We start from the raw sequence: 24,737 nt of genomic DNA, 5'->3' as shown, positions 1-24,737 counted from the left end.
AAAGCCACTGCCTCCCCTACCATCACAGCCACAGGGGGACAGCACAGCCCCCAGACCTCCCCATCAACACTCTGCACCCCTCTCTCTCTTCCCAGCCCAAGTCCAAAGCAAAGAAAGAAAGGAGATAAAGAAGGGAAGAAAGAAATAAAAAACTAAAACAAATGAAAACTAAAACAAAAAGCAGCAGTTGGGAGGCAGCCTTGTTAGGACAACTCAGCAAAATAAAATTCCGGTTTATTGTTGGACAACATTGTTTCACACATACATCAAACAGGCCAAAAAAAAAAGAAAAAATAAAAATAAACAGCAACTTCATAGACAGAAAAAAAAGAAAACCTTTTTATCTTTGGCCTTGCCACCTCATACAAACCACGATCTATGGTACAGCTAAAGTACATACACAAAAAAAGTTACTGGAATGCTCAGAATAAGATTGTAATTTTTTTTTTTTTGCATTTTTGTCTTTTTTAATTTTTTTTTTTTACAAGGTTTTGCTTTATTCTCCTTTGAGATAATGGTTTGGGCCTGGTCACACCACAAGTAAAGTCAGAGATAGGTAACAAGAGAGATATACACTTCAAAGCCCCCCTTTTGGTCAATCCGAGATCACTTAAAAATGGCGGACCTCCTAACAATATGTACAAAAATATAAAATGTAAATAAAAAATACAAACAAATTCTCCTTTAAAGTACTTTTAAGAAAGAAAGCAGGGCCTTGAAGTTTTGGTGCTCGGGGGGGGAGAGGGTTTGTGGGGAAGGGGGGTTTTCTCTCCCCGCTAACGGGCGAATCATTTCCATGTTCGTTGAGTGGCAGCGCCGCGCCGGGGGGCGGGGACGGGGTTCACTCTACTTGGTGAGGATGACCACGGCGGAGGGGGGAGGAAGGGCTGTGTGAGGGAAAGGGGGCTGCAACGGGGGTCCCCAGGGGAGACCCAAGGGTGAAGAGGACGCGCTGGCCTTTTTTGTTGGTTTGTTTTCCTCCTTATTTAAAAAAAAAAAAAAAAAAAAAAATTGCTGCCTAGTCATCTTCATCGGTTTTCTGCTTCTTGGGATCGACGTCATCATCCTAGGGGGAAAGCAAAGCTGTCAGGAGAGGGGATGGGGACTGGGGCTGCTGGGGGCAGGCAGGAGTCACCCCCAGGCAGGGAGTGAGGCTGGGGAGTTTGGGGTCCCTCTCCTGCCTCAGGGACAAGGTCTGAGCACCACAGGTGTTTCCCTCCCTCAGGCAAAATCCTCTCTTCTCAGGGAGCCCCTGAGTGCCCCCACCCAGGCCTGCCATGAGCATTCCAGGTCTCCCCAGCCCAGGGCCAGGGCTCGGCTGGGCGGGAGCAGACACCCCCCTAACCAGGCCAGTGTATAAACAGAACTGGGCTGTGTCCCTGGAGAGACATGGGGAGCACACAGGCAAAGCATTCCAGCCCCAGAGTTAAGCCCAGCCCCTCTAGCCCCACTGACACTCTCCCCCCTCCCAAGCCCTCTGGGGACATGTGGTGTGGCTTTAAGGGGCTGCCTACTCTTCCCACCTCATCATCCTCAGCTGCCCGTTTGCCTGTGGCTCCCTCAGCTTCGTCGTCGTCATCACCATCCTCTTCCTCACCTGCATGGAGTACAAAGGGAGGAAATGTGAGACCCTCTGGGAGAGCTCCAGTACCACCTCCAATACCCTCCCCCTCTAGGTTTAATCCTGGCACACCCCCACAGTGTGATGGCATGTCCCCATCTACCCAGGTGGCAGAGACCCTGCTCAGGACAAGAGGTGACAGAGGACACTGTGGCTTTCTGGTAGGTCAGGTCATTTAGGGGATGCCCAAAGGGAAAATAAGGATTGGCAGCCTCAAGTTTGATTCACACTGCATTTGTAACACAGACAGTGAGATGGCAAAACCACCACCTACCATAAGTGCCGAAATCATGGCAAAACGGGGGAAAAAAAGAGCGAGGAAAAAACTCTTTCTAGCGGCTGCTCTGCCTAACCACTGCAGATTACTTCTGCTTCCCTTCGCAGCTATTAGTCCATCTTTAATGAGTTAAGAGAGCCAGAACGCATTAGTTCTGAGTCAGAACACTTTCTAATTATCAGAACAGCAAACAAATGCTTCCAACTTATCTTACAGCCAGCCAGGAGGATGAGCAGTGAGCTCTGGGCTTTGACCCACTTTGAGCTCAAATAGGCCAGTGGATCAGAACAACTGAGTTGATCACCTCTGCCCAGTTTTGGGGGCTCAGGGGCAAGCCCAGAGGCAGAACAGCTTCTCAGCTGCCGAGACAAGTCTCTTGTGTAACAGGAGACCCTACTACAACTTAGAGTTAAGGCCAGTAAGCTGGCTTTAACCCACTGCCATGAGCCACACGTATGGCCAGCCTGGACAGCCGGGGGGATTAAGGTCAGCCCATCCTCCCCTCTCCTCTCCTGACGTGTGCCCAGCTGCGGCGTGGCCCATGCAGCAGGAAGGGCCAAGATTAGCTCCCACCAATGGATCAACACCCCGGCAGCCATCACATGCACCGGGCTGGCCGGCAGGTCAGGTGACAGTGCCAAGCTGATTGGGAGCATTTTTAGTTCTTTGAGCTGCTTTAAGCAAAGCAAATAATGAGATGGGATGGAGAGATGCGAGAGGAAAATATACCCTCAAGCTCTCCTCTGCTGTCAAACCCCGGGAGTCTGGCTGCAAGTCTTGGCTAAAAAAGCTGATGCAAGCTGGACTTGCTGCCTTTAAATCTCTCTCCTGCAGTGCTCAGGTGCAGCTCTCAGGCAGGGATCGCCCGAGGGCAGCAAGCATGGACAGAGCCCGTGCCAGCAGGCAGAGCCTGTGCCGGATCCCCGCGAGGCACCGGCGTCTCCAGGCACCGCGTGCCAAATCGTGCCTGCGCTCGGTGAGCTGGGAGAGCAGGGCTGGCACTGCGGGACCAAAGCTCCCCGGGTTTGTCACAGCAGTATCCAAGCAACACTTCCACCCCACACACGCGCCTGCAGCACACGCATCCTCCTCCCTGCTCCTGCCCGAGAGAAGGGAGAGCCAAGTGTGCCCCATCTCACCCACCCTAAAGTAAGGCTGGGGGTAAATGGGCTCAGGACAGCACACAGCTGGGCTACATCTGTCCTCAGGGGTTAAAGCCACAAGGTAAAGAGGATCACAATTCCCAGTTGTTCCTAGTGATTCAATTCCTACTGAAGGGCACAGCAGGCTGCTCAGAAAGTGCTACTCCAAAGGAGGTGGCTTTCCCAGCTCACACTTTCAGAATGAGCACTGGTTTAATGGTCATTAAATTTTCAGCCCTGTCCCTATCCCCCAAAACAAGCCAGCAGGTTAGTAGGTCAGCACGTAAACCAAAAATTCACAAGGGATTAACCTAGTAACAGATGATCAGGGGCCCTGAGTTCATCTCAGCATAACAAGAAAGGTTTTCTCCCAGCCTTAACAAGTGATAAAAATAAACAATGTTATTCATCCAAGCAGATCTTGGAAAAAAAATAATAGCAGGGAGGGTGAAAAGTGATTCGGCAAGTCACTGCTGCCAAAACCCATTTCTAGGCTGGGTCAGGTCAGGAAGCAGCAGAGGGCAGGGAGACACAGGACACTGCAGCCATACGAAATTCAAAGCAAGGCTATCTACTCCAGATGGAGGATCAGGTAAGAGCCACAGGTTCCTCTGCTCATTTCCACACGGCATCCAGCCTGGGAAAGAGGGCTGCACGGGCCTCTCAGCACGCTGCTCCATGAACAAGCAGGGTGACATGCCCTCTGTGCCTGGGCCAAGGCACGGCCACCCAGGGCTGTCCCTGTCCCAGTGGCCAGCGCTGGTGTGTGCAGCAGTGGCTGCGCTCCCAGGAGTCAAGGGCAGACTTTACTACTCGCACGGAAGGCTAATGCGCTTACTGAGCGCCGCGGTAAGGTGCCGTCTGGGCCGAGGGAGGGAGGGAGGAATCTGCCCTCAACCTGCTGGAAGGGATTCAAGGCTGACTTCACTCCCAGCAGCGGCGGCTCAGGCAAGCAAGGAAGGAGCGAGCCTGGCTGGCGGGAGCGCTCTGCCCACAGCCACGAGGGGGAGATGCTGCTCTCTGCTCGCCTCTGCTTGCCAGGAGCCTGCTGTCCAGAGCAGGACACGGCCGTGGGATGGGGCTGGGGAACAAACAAAGTTACCATCACCCTCTTCCTCCTCGTCCTCTTCTTCACCGCCTTCCTCCTCCTCTTCGTCTACTTCGTTGTCAGCCTCCTGCTCTCCGTTTTCCTCGTTCTCCTTGGCAAGACAAAACATCACTTAAAAAAAATGCACCGGGAAAGGGAGAAGGTGGAAGAGACATTCAGCACAATGGGTGTTCCCACCTTTCCTGCTGACAGCAAAGCACCAGCCCACCGGAGCCCTGGGTGCACATCCTGCCTTCTGTCTGCCCCCACACACCCCAGACAGCCCAGGCACAAAGGAGAGAGCCCACAGTAACTTGGGGCTGGCTGCAGCTTTGAGACAAAGCCTGAAATGGCTCTCATGACACATTGAAATGTGGCACAGTGATTTCCCCCCAGCACCTCAAAAGAGGAAACCAACCAGTTTACTTGTACATGATGTATTTCCCAGCTGAACTGGTTGTAACATTGTAAATCCTAGTGGGTTTTAAGTTTTTTTTTCCTCTTTATCCTTGCCTAGGGAAGGGTTGGTACTGGACAGCCTCACACAGCTGTCAGGGAGGGAATCCAAGCCCAGCCCTTCTCTTCTGCACACACATGAACAGCCCACAGGCTGGGAGTGTCCACATAACGTGAAGCACCAAAGGCTGAAGGGCTTTGCAGGGCTCAGGGCTGCCGTTTACAGGGATCCCCTCTCAACAGTGCTAGGGACAAACTTGGAGCAAAAGCAAGAGGAGAAGAAAAAGGCATTGGTGCACAGACTGCCTCTCCCAGCAGACTGCAGCCATACTCACAGCATTGCCGTTGGCTGGTGCATCTCTGCCATTTTCTGTTTCTTCAACAACTTCCTTCTTCTCTTTTAGATCCTGGAAGGAGCAGAAAAGCAGAGAAGTCACCCCGATTCCAGGTGTCTGGGTCAGAGAAGCTGCAGATCAGGTGTGAAAAACACAGTCTGAGAGCGAGAGCAGGCGCTGGTTTCTCTTCATACAGATTTGTTCTGTGATTTGGTCGCCACGTTCTGGCTCCTCCTTGGGAACGGGAAAACATGGGGGCGAATCTCAATCCAAGTCAGCCTTGCCAGAGCAGCCCTCTAAAAAAGAGACTGCTCTGTTTCACCTCTGAGCTCCCAAACAGACAGAGCTGGCTGCCTGCATATATGCTCAATAGCAGCAGAGCTGGCTGATTGCCCATCTTAGCACAGTCCACGCAAGCTCCTGCAATGCCACGGAGAGCCGGCAGCCCTGTCCAGAGCATGGGCACCCACGGCTGCTCAGAGCCTCCCCAGCAGGAACAGATCCCAGGCACTCATCAGCAGAGGCTGTGCTCCCTGCCCTGCCTAGCGAAAATCATACGGCAAACGTTACATGCCTGGTCTTTCTCACAGCAGCAGAGAGGAGGCTCCAGCATCCAGCTCACAGCCTGAAGTGTAACAGGATGGGGTGGGGGAAGAAATCTATTTTTACACTGCTCCAAGAGCCGTGCCTGGCTAGTTTGGTTCAAGCCTCCACCGCGAGCAGAGCGGGAGCTTGTGTGTTTTTGCTATTGATCACTGTCAAAATGTCATGCCAAGTCACTCAGCAAACAGGCTGAAAGGATCCAACTTTATGTTCCCGCATTAAGAACACTTGGATTTAACACTGGCATCTCTGCTTGCATCCTCCTCCCCTTCTGTTCCTCCATCAGCTGGAGCGAGATCCTTCAGCACAGTGAGCGCTACCCCAGCCAAGGAAAGCAGGGAGGCCCTTCCCCAGGGCCAGCAGCACAGCCACAGCGGCTTCAGCAGCGACCAGGAGGTGTTTAAAAGTTGCTGGAAGCTCCTGCTCCACTGTGGTGGCTTCTCCCCCTCCTGCCGGCCCTCTGCAGCTGGCGGTGCCGCGGGCACTGTCACCCCCGGCAGGGAGCCGCTGCCTCGTGGGAACACGGAGGGAAGAGCACAGCCCTGGCCCTGCTAGGGCGATCACTGCTCCCTTCTGGGAGGGTTTCTGCAGACTAGGCTGGGGAGGCAGCACAGGCATTTTAGACCACCAGGTTACTTAAACAGATGCTATTTCCAGAGGCACCCACAGACTGTCAGTGCACGGAGGGAAGACTTTTCCTGGAAGAAAGCTTTGAGGGGGGCCGACACCTGTTGATCGAACCTCACCCAAACAAACCAACCCAGGAGTCTGGAGTAAAACAAACAGGCAAGATCCCTCCTCCTTTCACTGCTTACACACAAATCCCAGGCCACCTCCTCCACACTGCCCAGTTCCACTACAGTTTTACACTGTCAGTGGCTTGCACTGCCCTGTTCCCTGGAGACTGATCACAACCATTTGGCCTCTTATGCATCACTGGGCTACAGCTGCTGCATCACACCAAGCACATGGGCACGAGGGTAACAAAGCAGTACCCAAGTTAAACACAGAACAAGTCAAGCAGTCAGAATTTCCACCTCTCAATGTGCCCAACAGTTGGCACACTTTTAAAACAAGTTGTTCACAAAATGCAAGCAAATCTCCCAGTGAAGGAACTACTCATTCTTGAGCATTTCAGCTGGACAGATCTACAGCCCTGACCTTTCTTGCATCACTGAAAATGCTCTCAGTTTAACCACCATCACGATGCTAGGTCATGAAATTTGTGGTAGCAACAGGGTTGCAGAGAGCATCAGATTCCCCCTCTTCCTTTCCCAGTCCAACACAAACAGATATGTGCAGGAGCGTCCAGACCAAGGGCCAGTGCAGGCAGCAGGGCTGCTCTGGCGCCAAGACTGAGACACAGCCTCTAATTATAGGTGTGTCAGGGCTGTTTGTCTATGGAATGAATAGCAGCGGTATAGAGCCACATACCAGCGGCCCGGAAAGCTCTACCTTGTCCCCGGCCCTGCCCTGGGCAGGATCCCTGTGGGAAGCGGGGGACATCAGGGCCGCAGCCCGCGCCTCCCGCCGCCAGGGGGCTCCCCCGCGCCGCCACGCGCGCGGCCGCCATTCAAACCGCGCGCCACTCTCCGCGTCCCGCTGATTGGCCGGCGGCCAGCGCGGCGCCCCGCGGGCTGCCGGGAGCTGTAGTCCCGGCGGGGGCGGCGCGGCGGACTCCGGTTCCCAGGCCCGCACGTGGTGGGCGCCCCGCGGCACCGGCCGGGGGCGGCGCCCGGGCGGGGCGGGAACCCCCTCCCCCCCATCCCCGCCTCCCGGGAGCGTTCCGGACGGCGAGGCGGGACGAGAGCGAGCGGCCCCGGTGCCTCCGCGCTTCTCTGAGGTGTGGGGGGGTCACCTTGCCGCCGTGCGCGCCTCCCCCCGCCCTGCAGCGCGGACCCTTGTCCGCTCCCAGGAGGGTGAGCCAGAGACGAGGCCCCTTCCCGCACGCGGTAAAAGGGCAGGGGAAGGTTAACGGCAAACTTGGCCCTGTTCCCCCGGGGAAGGATGGGGATCGACCCGCCTCGCCGCTTCCCGGCAGCGGGAGAGCCGGAGGCGGCGGGGACCAAGCCGCGGCCCCGGAACGGAGGCTGGGCAGGCGGAATAGGGGCATGGCTGCGGGAGCGGGAAACAGAAGTGAAATCGAAATCTGCCAGAAACGGCGTTTTGTTGGTTGTTTTTTATAAACCCTCCTCCCGGTCGGATTTTTTTTTTTCCCCTCCAGTCGCGCTTCCCCCGGGAGCGGCACGACCCCGAGCCAGCCGGGGCGCAGGGTGAGGAGGTTACCGGGCACGTCCCCCGCCGCCTTCCCATGCACTGGCCCGGCTCGGTCCCCTCGCAACTTTTCCGGCCGTGGCCCCGGGCTCAACGGGGCGCACCGCGGCCGCTCGGGGAGCGCAGTCCCCCCGGGGGACGCTCCGCCGCGGCTCACAGACAAAGGCGTGCGCCGGGAGCCGCAGCGGGGACTCCCGGGAGAGCCTCTCCCGGCTGGTACCGGCGCTCCCCAGCCGCTTCCCATCGCCTCCAGCAGCGTCTCGAAACTTATCCTGGTTGCGAGGAGCTCGGGCCAGGACCGGCGCCCTCAGCCCCGCCGCCCTAGCGCATCGGGGCATCTCCTTCTGAGGAGGTGCCCCCATCGGGGTAACTCCGAAAATAACAAAAGCCCCCCCAGGACAACTCCGGATCACCCCCTACTCCCCCTCACCTCCGAAATAGTAACTCCCAATACGGGGCACTACCTAAACCGCAAATGCCCCCCCCGTCCTTCCGGGGGGGTAACGCCAAAAAAACAACTGTCCCCCCCCACACTCCAGGGGTAACACCGCCACAGCAGACGCCCCTCCCGCATCAACCGGGCGCAACTCCGAAATAGCAACCACCCGCCCACCCCGCTTTTCGGCAGCAACTCCACAACAGACACTGCCCCCCCCACCCGTGCGTGTTCCGGAGCGCTTCCCCCCACATCCCCCCGCAGGGACGGGGCCGAGCGGAACACAAGTTTGACGGGGCTGTCAAGCTCCCGCACCGCGGATTGAATGAGCGAGCGCTGCCGGGTGCCGAGGCACCGCGGTGCGTGTACCCCCCCGGCTCCCCGAGCCCCTCCGCAGCGGGATGACCAGCTACTATCCCAAGGAAAGGCGGGAGGGAGCGGGACGTGGAGCGGCGGGGCTCGGCAGCACCGGCAAAGGCGGCGAGCACGTTTCCCGCACACCGTAGACAAAGGAACGGCGCTGGCAGCCCCGCACGGCGAGCGCGGCGGCACCGGCTCCGCACCGCGCCGACAACTTCAACGTGAAGGACGGAAGGGGAAGGGGGAGAAACGGGGGGGCGGGACGGGCGGGGGGGGGGGGGGGGAAATTCCGAGGAAAAAACACAAAAAGAAAAAAAAAAAAAAAAAGCCAGAAATCGCACGGAAAAAATTTTAAATAGGGGCGGGGGGAAAAAGCCGTGGAGCAGAGCGCGAGGCGGCGGGTCCCTCACCTTGGCGGAGATTTCAGCGCTGGTGTCCACGGCCGCGTCGGACATGGCGGGGGCGTGCGGGGCTGTGTCGCGCGGGGCTGCGGCGGCGCGGGCGGGCGGGCAGAACAATGCCAAGATGGCTTTGCGCGAGCCAGTGGGAACTCACGCGGCGCCGCCGGCCCTCTTATAGAGCCGGGGGGCGGCGCGCGCGCTGCCCCGCGCCGCGCCCCATTGGCCGCGCGCGCCGCGGCCGCCGGGCGCCCATTGGCCGTGGTGCAAACAATGGGGCACGGCCGCTTAAAGGAGCCGGCGAGCGCCGCCACTGCGGCGATGAGTTGTGCCCGGTCTCAGCGCGGCGGGCGCAGAGGGGAGCAGAGCCACGCCTCCCCCGCGCTACCTCCGCCCCCGCCGCCTCCGCCCCGCCCCTCCCGCCGTGTGAGGCGGCGGGCGGGAGTGAGGGGGGGGGGGGAAGCTCCCGCCGCGCCTGCAGAGAGGCGGAGGGGAAATAATAAGAGTTAAAAATAAGAATAATAACAGTAATGCAGAAGAGCTGGCGCTGCCCTCCCCCAGCCGCTCTCCCACGGGGCCGGCGGTGGTCCCGGGGCAGCCCCGTCCCTTCGGTACCCCGCTAGCCCCTCTCGTTCCCTGTGTTTTCGGCGCCCCGCGGAAACTTTGGCCACAACAACCGCGGCCGCCCCTGGGGGGAGCGGGGAGGGGCGGCCCGCCCAGCCTGCCGCGCAGAAATGCGGGATTCCCACCCGTTTGGTTATTCTACAGTAAAAAAACGTACCCAAGGTGTTGCTACTCCCCCCCGCCCCCCCCAACCTTCTGCGATTTCACGGTTTAAAGTGCACCAGGAGCTTCCCTACGCTCCCCATCTGCAGCTCCCCGTTATGTACGGCCGTGCCCCTCGCGCCGCGCCCGCGGGCACCGCGACCGCATCGGTCCCTCTTCACACCGCGGGGTAACAGGGTACCGACGCAGCGAGCGAGGGGGCTCAGCCACACTCAAGATGGCGCCGAGAGCCCTTCGTGGGGCAACCACACGGTGTTACCATCCCCTGGGAGCCGCTCCGCCGCCCACGACAGCCCCGGGGGTGAGACAGAGCCGCGCGTAAGTGGTCCCCGGTGTGGAAAGCGCGAATCAAGGGGTGAAGGGGTGGGAAAAACCCCCCTCCATATGGAGCACAGCGGGGCTGCCACACTCAACATGGCCGCCAGACTGAGGCAGAACTTGTCCTCGGAGGGCGGGATATAGGCATCGAACGGTGAGGATTGGTCAGCAGCGCCAGGCGAACGCTGTACTGACGCTTTGCGGCTTCCTATTAGCTGAGCTGCCTGTCTGTCTACGGCCAAGTGGTTTTGAAAACCCGGAGGCGGCTCGGGGCGGAGCTGTGGAGCGGAGTTGACAGCGGCCAGCTGGGGGCCCGGGGTGGGGGCTCCCGCGGGCGGTGGCCGCAGATCCTGGCTACTAGGAGCCGCGCTGACCCGGGGTTCTTCTCTCTACGGCTTCAGGAGAGCTGTGGAGAAGCCATGGTAGTCCCCACACCGCCTGGCACCAGGCGTCGCGGCACGAGGCGTCATGGCGCCGGCGTCCGTTGCCCCATCCCTACACGCGCCCGGCGGCTGGACACAGACACGGGGCCCCGTTTCCAGGACAAAATGTCCCTCCCACTCAGCGCGGTAGCACCGCAAACAGGCTGGTGTGTCTCTGGGCGCACCATGCAGCGCTTTTCTCCTCAGCCTCTGCGTCCTGACCCTCGTGGGAGCAGCACTGAGGAGATGGTGGCGTGGGGACGGGGATCAGGGCCGCGGGGCTGTGGCGGGCGCGGGAAGCACCGGCACGGCCGAGCCCTCACGGCGGCCGCTGACCCTCGGCGTGACCTCGTACCGGGGCCAGCCACCCCTGCCCTGGCCGTCCCCCGGCCCCAGGGGCTATGACCCCACCAGCAACTCTCACGTTGGATCACGGGTGCTGTCGACACAGCAGTGCCCCGCTCACGAAGGTCGGGCACTGCTGGCGTTTTGTCAGGAGGGACCTTTTGGGACGATGGATTTCTCGCGTTGGGACCTTTTGGGGATGATGGATTGCTCACGTCGGATGTCCCGCTCTGACCTGGCGGCAGGACTGGGCGTGAGGAGGGCGAGAGCTTCTCCATGCACTCAGGGGAAGGAGAGGGCTGTGGAAACCGGGATTTCTGGTTGCTTCTGGCTACGCCTCTCGCTTGGAGTGCTCGAGACAAGGGCAGCTGCTATTCCCGGAGACAGGACTCAGTGGGTTTGGGGCAGGTTGCTCGCAGTGCTGGAGGCTGGAGCGCCCTCTGCCACAGCCCAGCCGGGAGCTGCCGGCGAGTCTCGAAATGTGTCCGAAAGAGGAAAGAAAAAAACCAAAACACCCAAGCTCAGATCCCTCAAAAAATCACTTCTGCTATAACTTATCTTTCATGCGTGCCTTCTGCTCAAACTAGGGATGTTCCTTCGGGCTTGGGGTTCCCACGTTTCAGGAAGAGTTAAAAAAAGAAAATGAGATGTGGGATATTTCAGGAAGAAAATTCGGAATTCAGGAATCCTCAAGGGATGGTCAAACCAGGATCTCACAGAGGACAGGGGGCGGGGGGGTGGTGGTGGGAGGGCTGGAGATAAAAAAAAACACCCAAGCCTGCAGTGGAAGCAAAACTGCCTTAAACCACTCCGCGTCGGAAATCCATGTATAGCCCTTGGTGCCGTCCCTCTGTGCAGCGGGATAACCGGCTGGCGAGTGCCTGTGAGCGTAAGGCAGGGAGAAGCAGGCTCAGCTCGGCGCTTTATGCCTCAGCAGTGCAAAAAGAAACAACAGGAACTGTTGCCTGTAAAAGGCAGCTGCTGCTTTACCTCTTCTCCACCCCTCCGGACTGCCGGAGGAGCGGCTCCTCAGGGAGCAGAGACAGGAGGAGGAGGGTGGAAGGGGACTTTGCAAAAGTGCCCGAGCATCGGGGACAGAAGTTTCCGGGGCTGAGCTCTCTGCCTGGGACCTCGCTCCGTCTGCGGCAGGCGATTGCTCTGGCAAAGGAGCCGAGGTGCCGGATGAGGAGGTAGAGGACTTTTCCCTCCTCACCGGCCGTTTCCCTAGCTCAGCAAGTAGCAGCCTCTCTAATCCCCGGCGAAGATCATGCTGCTCGGGCGATTATTTCATCGCGGCAAGCTGCTCCTCGGAGGAAATTCTCATTACGCTCTTCGGAGAGGCAAGGGAGGGGCGACTGTCACTCAGCTGCTCTGGAAAAAACAGAGGGATGAGCCTGCAGCATCCCCGGGCTCCGGCGCACGAGACGTGGTAGTGTTTCTAGGTCAGGCTGGTGATGCGGGACGTGAAGCCGGCAGAGATGACATCCTGGCTGTGTCACCTTCTGTTCCTCGATGGGCAGGGGTTGCACACGGGGGCCAGGTTTTCTCTGGAACAGCAGTGCTGGGGGTAGGGGGGGTGTGAAGGGCGATGGGGAGGTGGGAAGGAGCTTCGTGTGCACTCACAGGAGGGAGGGGAGGTGTGTAGAGAACTGGAATCAGCTGATGGTTCCAAAAAGTGTCTTTGAGAGACCGTGGGGTCAAGGCTGACCTGGCTGCTGGAGCCAGAGACCGTTCCAGAGCACCGGCTGCCCCAGCCCAGGGAAGGGCTGATGAGGCCGCCCTGCTCCCCGTGTCCCTGGCTGCTGCTCCTCTGTCCATCCCCAGGAACCACGTAAACAGGCAGGAGCAGGGCCCTGTGGCACACTTTAATTAAGGGATGGAGACACTGACTTTGCCTTTCCCCAGAGGATTGCAAAAGGCCCAGGCGGGCCCCACACTGCAGCTCACGGCCATCCCTGCTCCAACACGCGCTCTGCCCCCCACGTTACAACACAGGGCTCTGACTCACCCCTGTTCCCAGCCCGCTGCTTCCAGGCCTGTAGACATCGCAGGGATCCCTCAGATGGATGTAGGGAGTCTGTCTCCTCTGCACTCCACTGGATGGAGCTGGATGTGGGAGGCAGGACATGGCACAGTCTTTGGGCCTCTGCATAGAGCCCCAGAGTGAAGACAGCGTTCTGGAGGAGCCATCCCCTGTTACTGGAGGGTGTGGAAAAGGGAGTGTGACCTCTCCAGATCCTCTGACCCCAGCAGGCAATGACACCATGGTCCCTTGATGCTCACTGGCTTCTCTGTGGCTCTGGGAAGCCACTGCCCTATCTGGCTGAGATGTGGGGCCAAGGCAGTCCCTTTTCTGCTGCACGTGGGTGCTGTCAGGAGCCAGGGCCAGGTGGAGCGGGGCAATACACCTCAGCACTGCTGCTAATCCTGCTCCTGGCTACAGGCAGAGTGGGCACATGATGGGGGGACCAGGGAAGCGTCCAGGTTGGGATGCTGGCTGTTCCAGGGAGCCCACAACATCAGGAATGGATCCAGCATCTCCTCCTGGCTGCCAAGGGCCAGCACTGCTGATGTCATGACCCAGGCACCAGTACTCACATCCCCGTCTTTCCTTGGCTCTGTGTTGGAACAACCTCAACTCATCCCTGACAGACGGCCAGAGCCCCATGGCAAGGTTTAAAGGCAGGAAAGCTAATTATTGCCTTTCTCTCAAGGGAAGGGTGAGCAGGCCATTGGGGCAACATGCTCCTCGGGCCAGGGGAACAGACCTGTGTTCTAGGGTGTGGGCTCTGTGAAACTGGAAATCAGTTTGTCTCTCATTAATGTTTTCTGGTTTTCCCCTGGTTTGAAGGCTGGTTGTGGCTACGAGCTGTGGATCAGACCCAGAGAAGGGCCTATGGCATGGAGTTTACACACCCACATCCTGCCCCAGGCCTGGGCCTTCGGCCAGAGACGAGGTTTCGCTCCTCAGGGCTCCCGTCCCACTGCTGCTCAAATAATGCATGGAAGAGATTTAAAAGGAGAGAGGAAGGTGGGAGGGAGGAGGCAAGTCAAGATTCTCTTCCCTCCCTCCCTCCCTCCCTCTTCTCAGCACTTTGCAAACACGGGATCTTTGCAATGTCTGCTGGAGGAGGGACAACACCTCCTGCACGTGCCCAAGGCTGGGTATGTGTTTGGGCAGGGATTGCCCCATGGTGTAACCAGCCCCAGGCAGGTGACCCTGCTTGTGCCCTACTCTCTGTCCCCCTTCCTCATGCTGTCCCCAGCAGGACACCACCCAGAGCCACCCCACAGAAGTCCCCACCCAGCCAGGGCCACCTGTCTGCCCAAGCTGGCCCTGAAGTGTCAATGGCTACCATCCTGCAGGGACAGCTGTGGAGAGCCAGCACTCCCTCGTCTCATCCCTCCTTGGAGCCTTAGCACACCTGGGAGAGGACAGACACCAAACGCGCACGCACGCACTCAAAAACCAACCCCAAATCTGGATCAGTATCAGAGAGAATTAATTACTGGCTCATGCATATTCAGATTAGAAACTCAGCTGAACCTGGCGGCGCCTTGGGCGGCCCTGCAAAGGAGAATTCCTCTGGAGAGATATAAATCACCGCTCCCTTCTATTGCTTTCCCCATGGAGCGCTACCTCCTGGGGAAGAACTGAACCTTGATTTCCTTTTTTCCCCTCCTTCTTCTTCGTTTTCAATCTGCGCGGGGCCCCTGTAATTACAATGGGCTGCTTTAGGGCTTGAGTTATTTATTGGGTAACAGGGACACACCTACCCGGCTCCAGCCGCCCGCCTGCCCGCGTGTCACAGCTTGTCCTGCCTACCCAGCTGCGCCTGCCGTGCCGCGCTGTGCTGTGCCGTGCTGTGCCGTGCCGTGCTGTGCTGCTTTAGCTTGAGACAGCAGCAGCAAATGGGGACCACCAGCCTTATGTGATCCACTAAAGGCACATTGGTGGTGTAGCCCCTGCGAGCAGGATGAGAGTCACACTCTTGCTTATTGCAAAACACTGTCTTGCACGTTTGCACGTTTGGGATGCCACGGGAGCTCACATCACTTGTGAAATCCTTGACCCTATTTTATAGGTGGGTAAAGTGAGGCATGGAGCAGGGAGCTGCTTTCCTCTGGGTCATCCCCAGGGATCAGAAAAAGAACCCATCCCTCTAACCAATGGGTGGATGGAAAAGAAGATCCAGTCCAAGTGCTCTGCTCAAGACTTCAGCTGGTGGGACCTGTCCCCTGTGCCTCTGCTTTGCTTCCCAGTGGGAATCCTCTGCCCAGCCCCTGCTCTGCATCCCCCTGCCCAAGCCCTTTGCCCCCATAAGCAGGCCTGTGCGCTCAGAGACGACAAGCACTCGGGGCTGGAGACCACATGGCTGGAGGGAATTAAATAATTGATGGAACAGAAGTCTCAAGCAGATACTGAATCTCCAGGGGCAGCATTCGAGAGGCAAAGCAGAGCCCCAGACAAGACCCTTCTCTCTGATGTCATGCCAACACATCTCATTCCTGCCTGGGGCTCCTGGTGGGCTGAAGATGTGGGGTGCTGGGGATAGCAGTGATCCTCCACTCATCTCCCAGCTTGCCCCTGGTGCTGCTGGAGCTCTGGAGGGACTGGCCACCTTCCAGCCCAGCAGGGAGGAGCCAGGGGAAGGAGGCTGCTGCTTCCAGCCTGAAACCCTCCTGCTTGGGGTGGTTCCCATTGAACTACACCTTTGGAAAGAGTGGGCTGAGCAGGGAAGAGGAAAGAAGTCTGCCAAATCAAGGTGGGTGCTTGGCTCTTCCCTGTACAAGAACGTGGGGCCAGATAGCAGCAAGCTCCACTCCAGTGAAAGGGAGAGCTCTCCTGCCACAGCTGAGCTGTGGCCTCCTTGCTGTGGGAGCATGGAAAATGACTTAAAAAATTACAGGCAAAAAGCAACTGGATAAGTTCAGCAGAGAAATTGGAAGTTAAATCCAGTGGTCCCACTCCCTGTTCTGGAGGTCCCTCAGTGGCAAAGCCTCAGTGTCTGGGAGAGGGTCACTGCCTAACAGTCCCTCTCCTGCTTCCTGCCCTCAGCATCATGGCTGAGGTCACCTACTGCTGGCCCAGCCACAATGGACATCAGTGGGTCACAAGGTGAAAGGACTCCCCATGCAATAGCCATGGATCCCAGGCATCAGCCTTGCAGGGTGCAGTGGCAAGAGGAACAGGTTTTCCCACCCAAAGCACTGATCAGGAGCTGCAATGGGATTTGCCAGCTGCAGCATGAAGCATCTCTCTGCATTAGACGTATTTGTTGATATTTTATCCACCAATAAAAGCAGTGTATGACCAAATTGAATATTTAATTTAATATACGCTAACCAGGAGCTGGTTGGCATTGCACCCAGTGGAAAATATTTGCTGCCCTCTCATTTTTAGCAGATTTTTCATAAAAAGTTGTTGCTTTTTTTGCTTGCAATTTATTCTTTTTTTTTTCCTTTAGATAATAACAGTATGATCTGAAAATAATAATTTTCATTTACCAGCTCAGGATTTTAATGAACAAGCTGTTTCAATAACCATTTGGACAACTATTGGAAAAAAAAAAAAGGGGAGAGAAGAATGCATTTGAAATCCTCAAAATAGCTCCCCCCTCCACCAACTTCAGTAATTTGCAGAAGAGCAGTTCCTTAATTTTTTTTCCCCCAGCATACTAGATGAAACATTTGAGAGTGTTTGAAGCTGGCAAGAACTGCATTTCTAGCTACTGATGTCATGAAAATATAAATTGGCAGATTTTCCACTCTGGGTCAATGTGTAGCGATAAGCACAATGCCATACCTTTAGGAGCAGTGTTTGTTGGTAAACAGAGGGGAGCAGCCCGTAATGTCCATAGTCAGTAGCACACAGCCAGTGTGCAGTGCCAGGGTGGCTGTCAGAGCCATAAATTGATGATCTTCTGGTAGAGCCTGGGCCATCCTGGGCTGTCACTGTCGAGCCTGTTGTGAGGAAAATGCACAATGTGGAGAATCACAATGAATAATTTAAGAGAATGTCCTTGTTCGACGTTCTTCAACTGCCCATTGACTCATTTCTGCTGCTCCCGTTTCAAGCAACTGGAGGAATCCTTCCTATTTTCCATGCCAAATATAGCAGTTTTTCCAGAAATGCTCAAACACACAAGCCAGGAAGTTTCCCTTCTCTGGGTGAGTCACTGGAAGTTCAGGCTGCATTTTCATGATTGCTTCAAGCCGATCGAAATCTGTGCCGCTGCCAAAGGAGCCGTCCAGCCCTGCCGGTGTGCGGCCTCCCTCACTGCTTGTGCAACAAGAGGAAATCAGGGAATGGACGCTGCCTTTTTTCCTTTTTTTTATTTTATTTTCAGCCAGTTTATTTGGCCCACTTGTCTCATGGCTGTGCAGGCTTTAGGGGAGCTTGTCTGGTCTAGGAGATATAAGAATGCTCCTTACACCAGTGGCTAAAAGCAAAAGGGATATGGGGGAAAAGCCATCCCCACGGGGTCACAGTGTCACTCAGCTCAGCTGCAGAGCTTATGGGGTCTGTGTTCACGCTCCTAGCCCCAGGATGGGAACACAGGGAAGATCCCTGCCAAGAGATTTTCTTAGGTGGCATTTCTGGGATTCTAGACAAGGACTGGGGACATGGTGACAAATCTGTATCTCAGGACTGTCCCCCACTTGTTAAGGATGCTCAGGAATCCTACTTCAGTGGAGACACCTCTGATAGGCAGGATTTTGGAGAGAAGAGATATTTTAGTAGCATCATTCTCTTCCTACTTCTTTCCTTTACACCTTCCTGCATCCCTTAGCATTTATTTTAGCGACTGTCCATATTGGTTTCCAAAGAAAAGGAGCCTTTCTCCCATTTTTGCTGCTCATTCCTTTCAAATTGCTGTAAACCCATGGGACCAATTTTAAACAAATTTGGTGGTGATGGGGGTTGAGATTCTAGATCTTCTTGCAATGTCCTGGAAACAAGTGGCTCAGCAGATGGGGGACACTCACTAGAACCCACCCCAAGGGACCTGCCAGTGCAGATGCACTGTCTTCTATTAGTCAGCAGAGAATCCTCACCCAACACCATGTCTGAAGCATGGCTTTGAAACTGCAATGTCCCCAGTGCTGCCCAGGGGTGCACCTCAGCTTTTCCCAGCTTCACTGGGTCCCCTCCTGCTCACTCCTTAGTGGGTGTGGGACAAGCATTGCTCCTGCAACACTGTGCCCTGGGCTTTTGGGTCTGCAGTTAATTTCTTGGGGCTCCCATGAGGGTAAACAAGCCTGGTTTGTGTTTCCAGTGCTCTTGGGAGCTGCAGCTTTTGTGGCTGGGGGATCCCCATGGCTCCGTGGCTGCTTTTAAGGAAGAGTAACTGAGGCCAGGAAGTGTCTTGCCAGGTGGTGTGGGTTTGCTACAAAGGAACTCGCATCTCTGGTGGGATATTTTTGGAGATCAGCAAAGCAGAGCAGGTTGAAAATCCCTGCTCTAGAAACCAGCATTATTTTTTTCTTCCTCACAATGTTTGTGCTGTTGTTTTTCAGAGATGGTGCTCACCTCTTTGCAGAGAAGCCTTGCTAACAGGCAGTTCCTCTTCCTGCTTTGGAAAGGCATCTCTGCTTGCCTCTGGTTTCTCCCTCCCTCCTCTGATGGAGCCTCATGGCCAGAGTTTGCTCTCACTGGCCCTGATCCAGGCAGGCACTTACACAGGTCACTGCTGCAACTCGAAAGCCAGTGGATCACTCCAAGGCTGCCCTGGGGACTGACAGGTTTTCCTGCTCTATCTCCTGAAGAAGCTGGGGAAGGAAGGGAGTGTCCAAGCTAGGCCAGAGCTGGCTCTGGTGCGTGTCTCTGGGTGAGCTGTTGGAAGTGCTGGGGTAGTTACTGCCCACCCTATGTGGCACTGCTGTCCCCAGGCACTGGTACTGCAGGGTAGCAAAGCCACCAGCGTGGGACATGGCAGCTCCTGGCCAGTCCAGGCTGGGAGGGTGCCCACAGACAGCAGCAGACACCTGGGCAGCACCAGGGTTGGATGTCACATCTCCATCATGGACTGCTGGCTGCTACTGAGGAAAATTCTTCCTTCTAATGGCTTTGCTTCCTATCTCCCTTATTTCTGCCAGGGAAGACTGGAGCCAGGACTCCTTGCTATGAAAGCCTCCAGGCAGGACCCACCTCCAGGCAGGTGCCACCATCCCTGCCTGCCCTCCTCTTCCCCAGGGTCCCAAGGGGATATGATGAAGGACAGCCACCATTAAACTGTGACTCCCTTGGGTCCCTACAGCTTCTGCCCCACCTTGGGTGTACCTCCCCATGCAGAGCCTGGCAGGCTTTGGGACACTGATAGTCCCTCCCCACATCCAGGTGACTCAGGGGATGGGGACAGAGTTTGAGGAGGACAGTGCTCACCTGCAGCAGCTCCAGCACTTTGGCCACCCTGGTGCAATGGGGACTCCAGCTTCTGTCCCGCAATGGGGGCCTGGCTGAGATGCATGAAGCACTCAGGCTGGACACCCAAAATCCACAGCTGAGAGCTGCCACAGGCTGGGCAGTGGGTGCTGCAGGATGCAGCAGACATGAGACAGCCAAGCCCCTGTGGATCTGCTGTTTATCTCCACTCACACACCCTTGGTCAGGCTCTGGAAGTGTAAATCATCCTGGCTCTGTCCAGAGATGCCATGTCCACTCTGGCTGGGACAATGAAGTCCCCACCATTGCTTTCTGCACCCCACACATCCTGCAGCAAGCATGCCCTAACTGAGGTGTGCTCCTTCAGCACAGCCAGGACTCTGCTCCCATTCCCCACTGAACTGCACAGGCTTTGCCCCAGGATGTGAATTTGGGTGCTGGAATTTATCCGCGGCTGTTTTGGCTGTGGCTGAACTCCACCTCCGGGCAATGACATGTTGTTTCCATAGTAGCTAATGGACTGGAGATGGAAGGGGGAAACACATAGCTGCGCTAAAAAGGGACTCGTGAGTAATGTGGTTTCTCCCAGCGCAGAGTAGGAACAACTTTCTAGCACTCGAGGAGCCCCTCCTTCGCCCCTCCTTCGCCGGCGCCTGTGAAGTGTCAAGAGGAGAGAGAGAGAGAGAGAGAGAGAGAGAGAGAGAGAGTGTGTGTGTGTGTGTGTGTGTGTGTGTGTGTGTGTGTGTGTGTGTTTTTGTGTGTGTGTGTGTGCGCAGAGCTGTGCATGGGCAGGAGGACAAGGGGGTTCTTGTGGGTGCCTCTGGGGCTTGGGGGGCCTGTGGCGGCTGTGCAGGGGCAGCCTGTGTGAGGAGAGGGGACACATGGCAAGCGTGAGAGCCTGTGGGGAGGGTGCAGCACAAATGCTGGGGACACATAAGGAAAGCACGTGTCTGTCAGGGTGTCCCCACCCTGTTGTGTGCAGAGGGCAGTTCCCGGAGGAAGGCGGGAGCAGCCTGGGGCAGCCTGGCATGGTGGTGATCTGCTGGAGCTGAGGCTGTCATAGGCAGCAGTGTGGCTGTGGTGAGCCAGGCTGTGGCTGTGTGAGGGCCCTGCTCACCCATGGGATAATAAAGAGTGACAAGGACAAAATCTGGAAGATGCAAAGTGGCAGTGGGAGAGATCAGGACTCTTTGTCTGTGCTGCACCCGTTTTGCAGGCACTGGTGGGTCTTGGTGTAGAGCAAGGGGTCAGTCCTGGCTCTGCTGCCAACCCACTGACAGCCTTCCACCATCCCTGAGTCCAATACCTCTCCAGGAGCAGGGAGAACTGGATTTTCCTCTGTGCCACAGCCCTGGGCTTCCCCCTGGCCAGTCGGGCACAGAACCATGGGGCCTCCACCCTTTGACATTTCCATGGACCAGATCTACCCTTGGCAGGAACACCTCCACGTGCAAACTGAGGGCAGGTCCTGGGGACATCCTTGTGCCCATCTGTGGCTGGCAGCCCTGCCAGATCCCTGCACCCTGGCTGCTGTTCCAGCATTTTTCTTCCCCTTGCACGTTCCCCAGCTTGTTCGGTTGTGTAGCTCCCGCCGTGTCCGGCTCTTTGTGTTGTTTGCTGTTAAGTAAATCACTGGCAGCTCCCCAGAGCGCTGGGTAATGGCAGGATAATTCCCAGCAAGACCCTGGTAATTCACTTGAAGGAAAGCAGAGCAGAGGAAAACAGCACTATTAGCCATTATCCTGGCCTCTCAAAGGCCTCCTCGCCTGCAGAAACGCCGCATGGTGCAGCAGGCATGCCTGCCACAGCTCCCAGACACTGTGGGCCGTGGGAGGGCCAGCAGCACCAGAGGATGCCAGGATTCAGCTTTCCTTTGCCATCCTGGATGAGCAGATGAAATGTAGTTGAGTGCCTCCACCTGCCATGGATACAAAGAGGCTGATGTCAGTCCTGGGAGAAGCACCGCAAGGACAGGAGTCAGGCGATGCAGAAGTGCCCATCAGATGGTGCAGACCACAGGATGCTCCAGCTTTGGGTCTCCCATCAAGAGCACAGGATGCATGGCTGAAGTTGCAGGAGTGACCCTTCAGCCAGGAGTCACCAGGCACCTGCCTTGCTGCTGGCCGGGGTTCGGTAGCCAGAATATGGGGGAAGACAGTCACAGTAGTGTGGCTTCCATAGCCCCTGGCAGCTTCTCTGGAGCTGGGGGGGCTTTGCCACCTGCATCAGCAAAGAGCATGTCCCTTCCAGATGGCCTCAGCACCTTTCACACCTCCCTGTTGTTGGAAACCCCCGATCCTGGCTGGGGTTCAGTGGAAACCAAGAGCATGGTTTCTGCTGGGGCCTTGCCAGTGGTAGCTCAAGCACCAACCCTGCCCCACTCTGCACCCGCAGGATCCGCATCCATGTGCACATGTTCACCAGGGCTCTCCAAAAAGCTCCAGCAGTATTTCTGAGTTGCACAGGCAGGTGTGTGGCACAGTGGGGGCAGACCCTCCAAAGAGCCTGGAGGAGGCCTCGAGGTGACAAGCTCCCTGCAGAAGCCACTTGCTTCCTTCCAGCTCTGCAAAGGGGCACTGGGCTCCTCTGCAGACCTGCCCCTGAAGTGGCTGTCGGCATTTCTGTGAGAGGCCTCTGTTTGCAGAACTGCTGAACTTCCCCCCTGAGCCTCCCAGCAGCGGGAGGGAGCCTGGAGCCGCTGGCTGCCCCTGCCTGGCTCCCCCAGCAGCAGCAGGAGGGCGAGGTGAGCTCCCGCCCCACCCAAACCCACGCTCGGAGCCCTTGGCATGCGCACACAGCCAGGCACCCACACACCAAGGAATGCACACAAAGGTGCACCAGGCTGATCTGCGTGCATGCAGGTTTTCCCATTGGCTGGCTCGAGAGCAAAGTCCTGGCTTTGCCGGCAGCAATAAAGGCTTCCAGGCCAGGCTAGTAGTAAAAGTAGTAAACTTTAAGGGGAAAGGCTTTTCTGGCTGTTTCCACAGTGCTGCTTGCCGCTGTTGCCTAACAAAGGCTTTCCCTCTGTTCGCTTTATGCACATTTGGTGCTCATTAAGCATGTGGGGCTGCAGCTCCAAGTGCATGGGGCAGCTCTGCTCCCAAGCACTACAGACTGACCCACCCCCACCTTGCACTCCTGCTCCCATCCTGCTTCCCCTGCCTGGCAGCCAAGTGGGATCTGAGAGACCTTCCCCAAAGTGCTATGGCTTTGGTTTCATTCCCATGTGCTCACCAGGAGTGGCAAGTCCATGGAGTCATGTTTGATAGTCCACATCTGCCCATGTTTCCCAGCAATGCCCCTTGCTCTGTGCATATGCAGCAGGAAATGAATGACCACAGAAACAGAGACAGTTTCAGGGAGATTGGGAGCAGCCTGTCCCTCTTGGAGAAGTTGGTTGCAGCATTTGGACTGTCTCCTGAAGAGGTCCCAGAAGAGGCATAATGGTTGTCCTCAAATGTTGACTATACACATATCATGGAGCACCCAAAGACAAGGAGACTTTGAACTCACTTCTGTAAAGATATCAGAAGTATATCCTGTTGGAAGTCAAGAGCTTGCATCCATTTCAAAGATTCAATAATCATTTCCAGATCAGCATCGAGGGCAAAGCATTGACCCTCATCAGCCCCTGTGACCTCCAGCCCAGAGATGCTGTATGGAAAGCATAGGATATACTTGGCATGGGTCACTGGAAATAAATATGGCAAAGCTCTGTGCTCTCTCCTGTCTCCTCAGGGCAAAAGTCCTTATGCCCAAGGTGCTGTGCTTTGAGGGCAGCCAGAAATGGTGGTGGGAAATGAAGGAGATGCCAGAGATGTGGCCATGTTCAGAAGGGCAAGATAAAGTCTGCCAGCTGGAGCAAAGCTTTATGAGGTATGGATCCAGGTGGCAACAGCAGATGAGATTTTACTACCCCTCAGACACCCATCCATTACTGGGATGCCTGCTATCATCAAACAGGAGGGAGAACCACCATCAGTGCACAGTTCCTCCTCCCACCTGTTACCCATCTCAGTGGGTTAGTGACGTTCCACCAAGTAACAAGGAAAATGAGGCTCTCTGTGTCCAGAGGTACCTCTCAGTTGGTGGGATATCTCAAGACAACCTTTTGGGTTGCATCTGAGAGGACAATGCTGGCATAGCTGCCATAAGGCACAGAACAGCACATTCTAATGGAATTTCCCTTCAGGACCATGATGAGCCTCGGGCTGGGGTTGAGGATTTGATTGGGAGCAAGTTCTCCAAGTTGTGACCTCCAAGGAAGGCTCTGTTTGGTCTTTTGGGTTGGTGACAGTTCCAGACACGTGTCAAAGATTTATGTTATCAGAGAGCCTCCCAGGCCTTTGGTGACTCTGGGCTGGGGTTAGCCACAATTTGGCTCTCTGCCCTTCACTGCTTTACACACATATCAAGGGATCCCTTGAAGGCAGAGAGGAGGGCAGGCTGGATGAGCTGTCTCCCCAACCATGATATCAGGGAGCCAATTTGCTCACCTCAGGGTCTTGGTGAAGCAGGTGGAGTGCATTGCTTTTGGGAGGATCAGACCAGAAAAAATGGCCACCCCTCCCATGTGGCTTCCTTTACACCGCAGGCCCTTGTATTTTGCCCACTTACTGCTGCAATGGATGCCAAAGCAAACACCTCTTCCAGGAGGGAACCACGTCTTGATCTGAAGATAAACCCATAGAGTCTCATTAGCTGGTTGGTTCTGGTGATTAATCATGCATCTTGTGGAGGAAGCCTGATAATTTCTCATGTGAATTTACCCTGGCTTTAGAATTTGGCCTTTGGTTTGTTGCCTATATGAAAGCATTTAGCATTGAAATGGAGGTAATTAGGCTCCTGAGGGAATTTTAATTTAAAAAACTTTAACTCCTAGTTAAGGGTTTTGTCAGCAGAAAGAAAAGGGTCAAAGGACCCCAGATGAAGAAGATGGTGGACAATTTTGTTAATGGAGCAATAAAATGATAAATCTCTCGATGTGTAAAGGTGCTAGATTAAAATGGGCGTAGAAGGAGCAATAAGGATATTTTAGCATTGCCTGTTCTCATAAGATGTTAACAAAGTCAGGCTGTATGAACATCACCTTCCTTAAGACACTTGTCAGATCAAGCACCGATAACGATACGCAAAGTGGCCCTAATGCTTCGACTAACGAGGAACTGATAGGAGTGTGAAGTTAGCCAGCAGAGGAGGTATCCGAGGTATGTGCTGTGGGATACCTGCTTGGAGTAGGCTGAGATGAATATGTACGTTTGGATTGCTGTAGGGGATCAAAGGGCGTGTCTGAGGGTTTTGTTTCCCAGGGTGAGGTCTCCAAAACCTGCGGTGGATCTTTCCTCTGCCAAGCCAGAGAGATTGGGAACATGATGAGAAAAGGCTGGAGGTTTAACTTTGATAGAACGCACCCCTCATGTCGGCAGCAGGCTGAGGAGTTTGTCTTGTCGGTTTCTCTTCTGTAAATGTTTGGTGTTGTCTACAACAACTG

The 24,737-nt window shown here is 56.0% G+C and overlaps 1 protein-coding gene across 3 annotated transcripts; it reads right to left on the bottom strand.

The window, feature by feature from the left end:
• Window positions 1-200: 200 nt before the first annotated feature.
• Window positions 201-9,156, bottom strand: PTMA (prothymosin alpha). 3 transcript variants are annotated; one of them, XM_054282529.1, is made up of 5 exons: window positions 9,002-9,156; window positions 4,919-4,990; window positions 4,143-4,239; window positions 1,524-1,597; window positions 201-1,066 (listed from the first exon to the last, which is right to left on the bottom strand). In XM_054282529.1, exons 1-5 carry the CDS (start codon window positions 9,044-9,046, stop codon window positions 1,019-1,021), a joined length of 336 nt encoding a protein of 111 aa, XP_054138504.1. In that variant the 5' UTR covers window positions 9,047-9,156; the 3' UTR covers window positions 201-1,018. The 3 variants fall into 3 exon arrangements, with proteins under 3 accessions (XP_054138504.1, XP_054138507.1, XP_054138506.1); XM_054282532.1 differs by having other exon boundaries at window positions 4,149-4,239; window positions 9,002-9,155; XM_054282531.1 differs by having other exon boundaries at window positions 4,143-4,236; window positions 9,002-9,155.
• Window positions 9,157-24,737: the final 15,581 nt, after the last annotated feature.

Source organism: Melozone crissalis, unplaced genomic scaffold (assembly GCF_028551555.1).
Source record: "Melozone crissalis strain CALT ecotype California unplaced genomic scaffold, PUWL_Pcris_2 ptg000034l_1, whole genome shotgun sequence".
Classification (NCBI taxonomy): Eukaryota; Metazoa; Chordata; class Aves; order Passeriformes; family Passerellidae; genus Melozone; species Melozone crissalis.
This window is presented reverse-complemented; position numbering and strand designations above follow the sequence as displayed.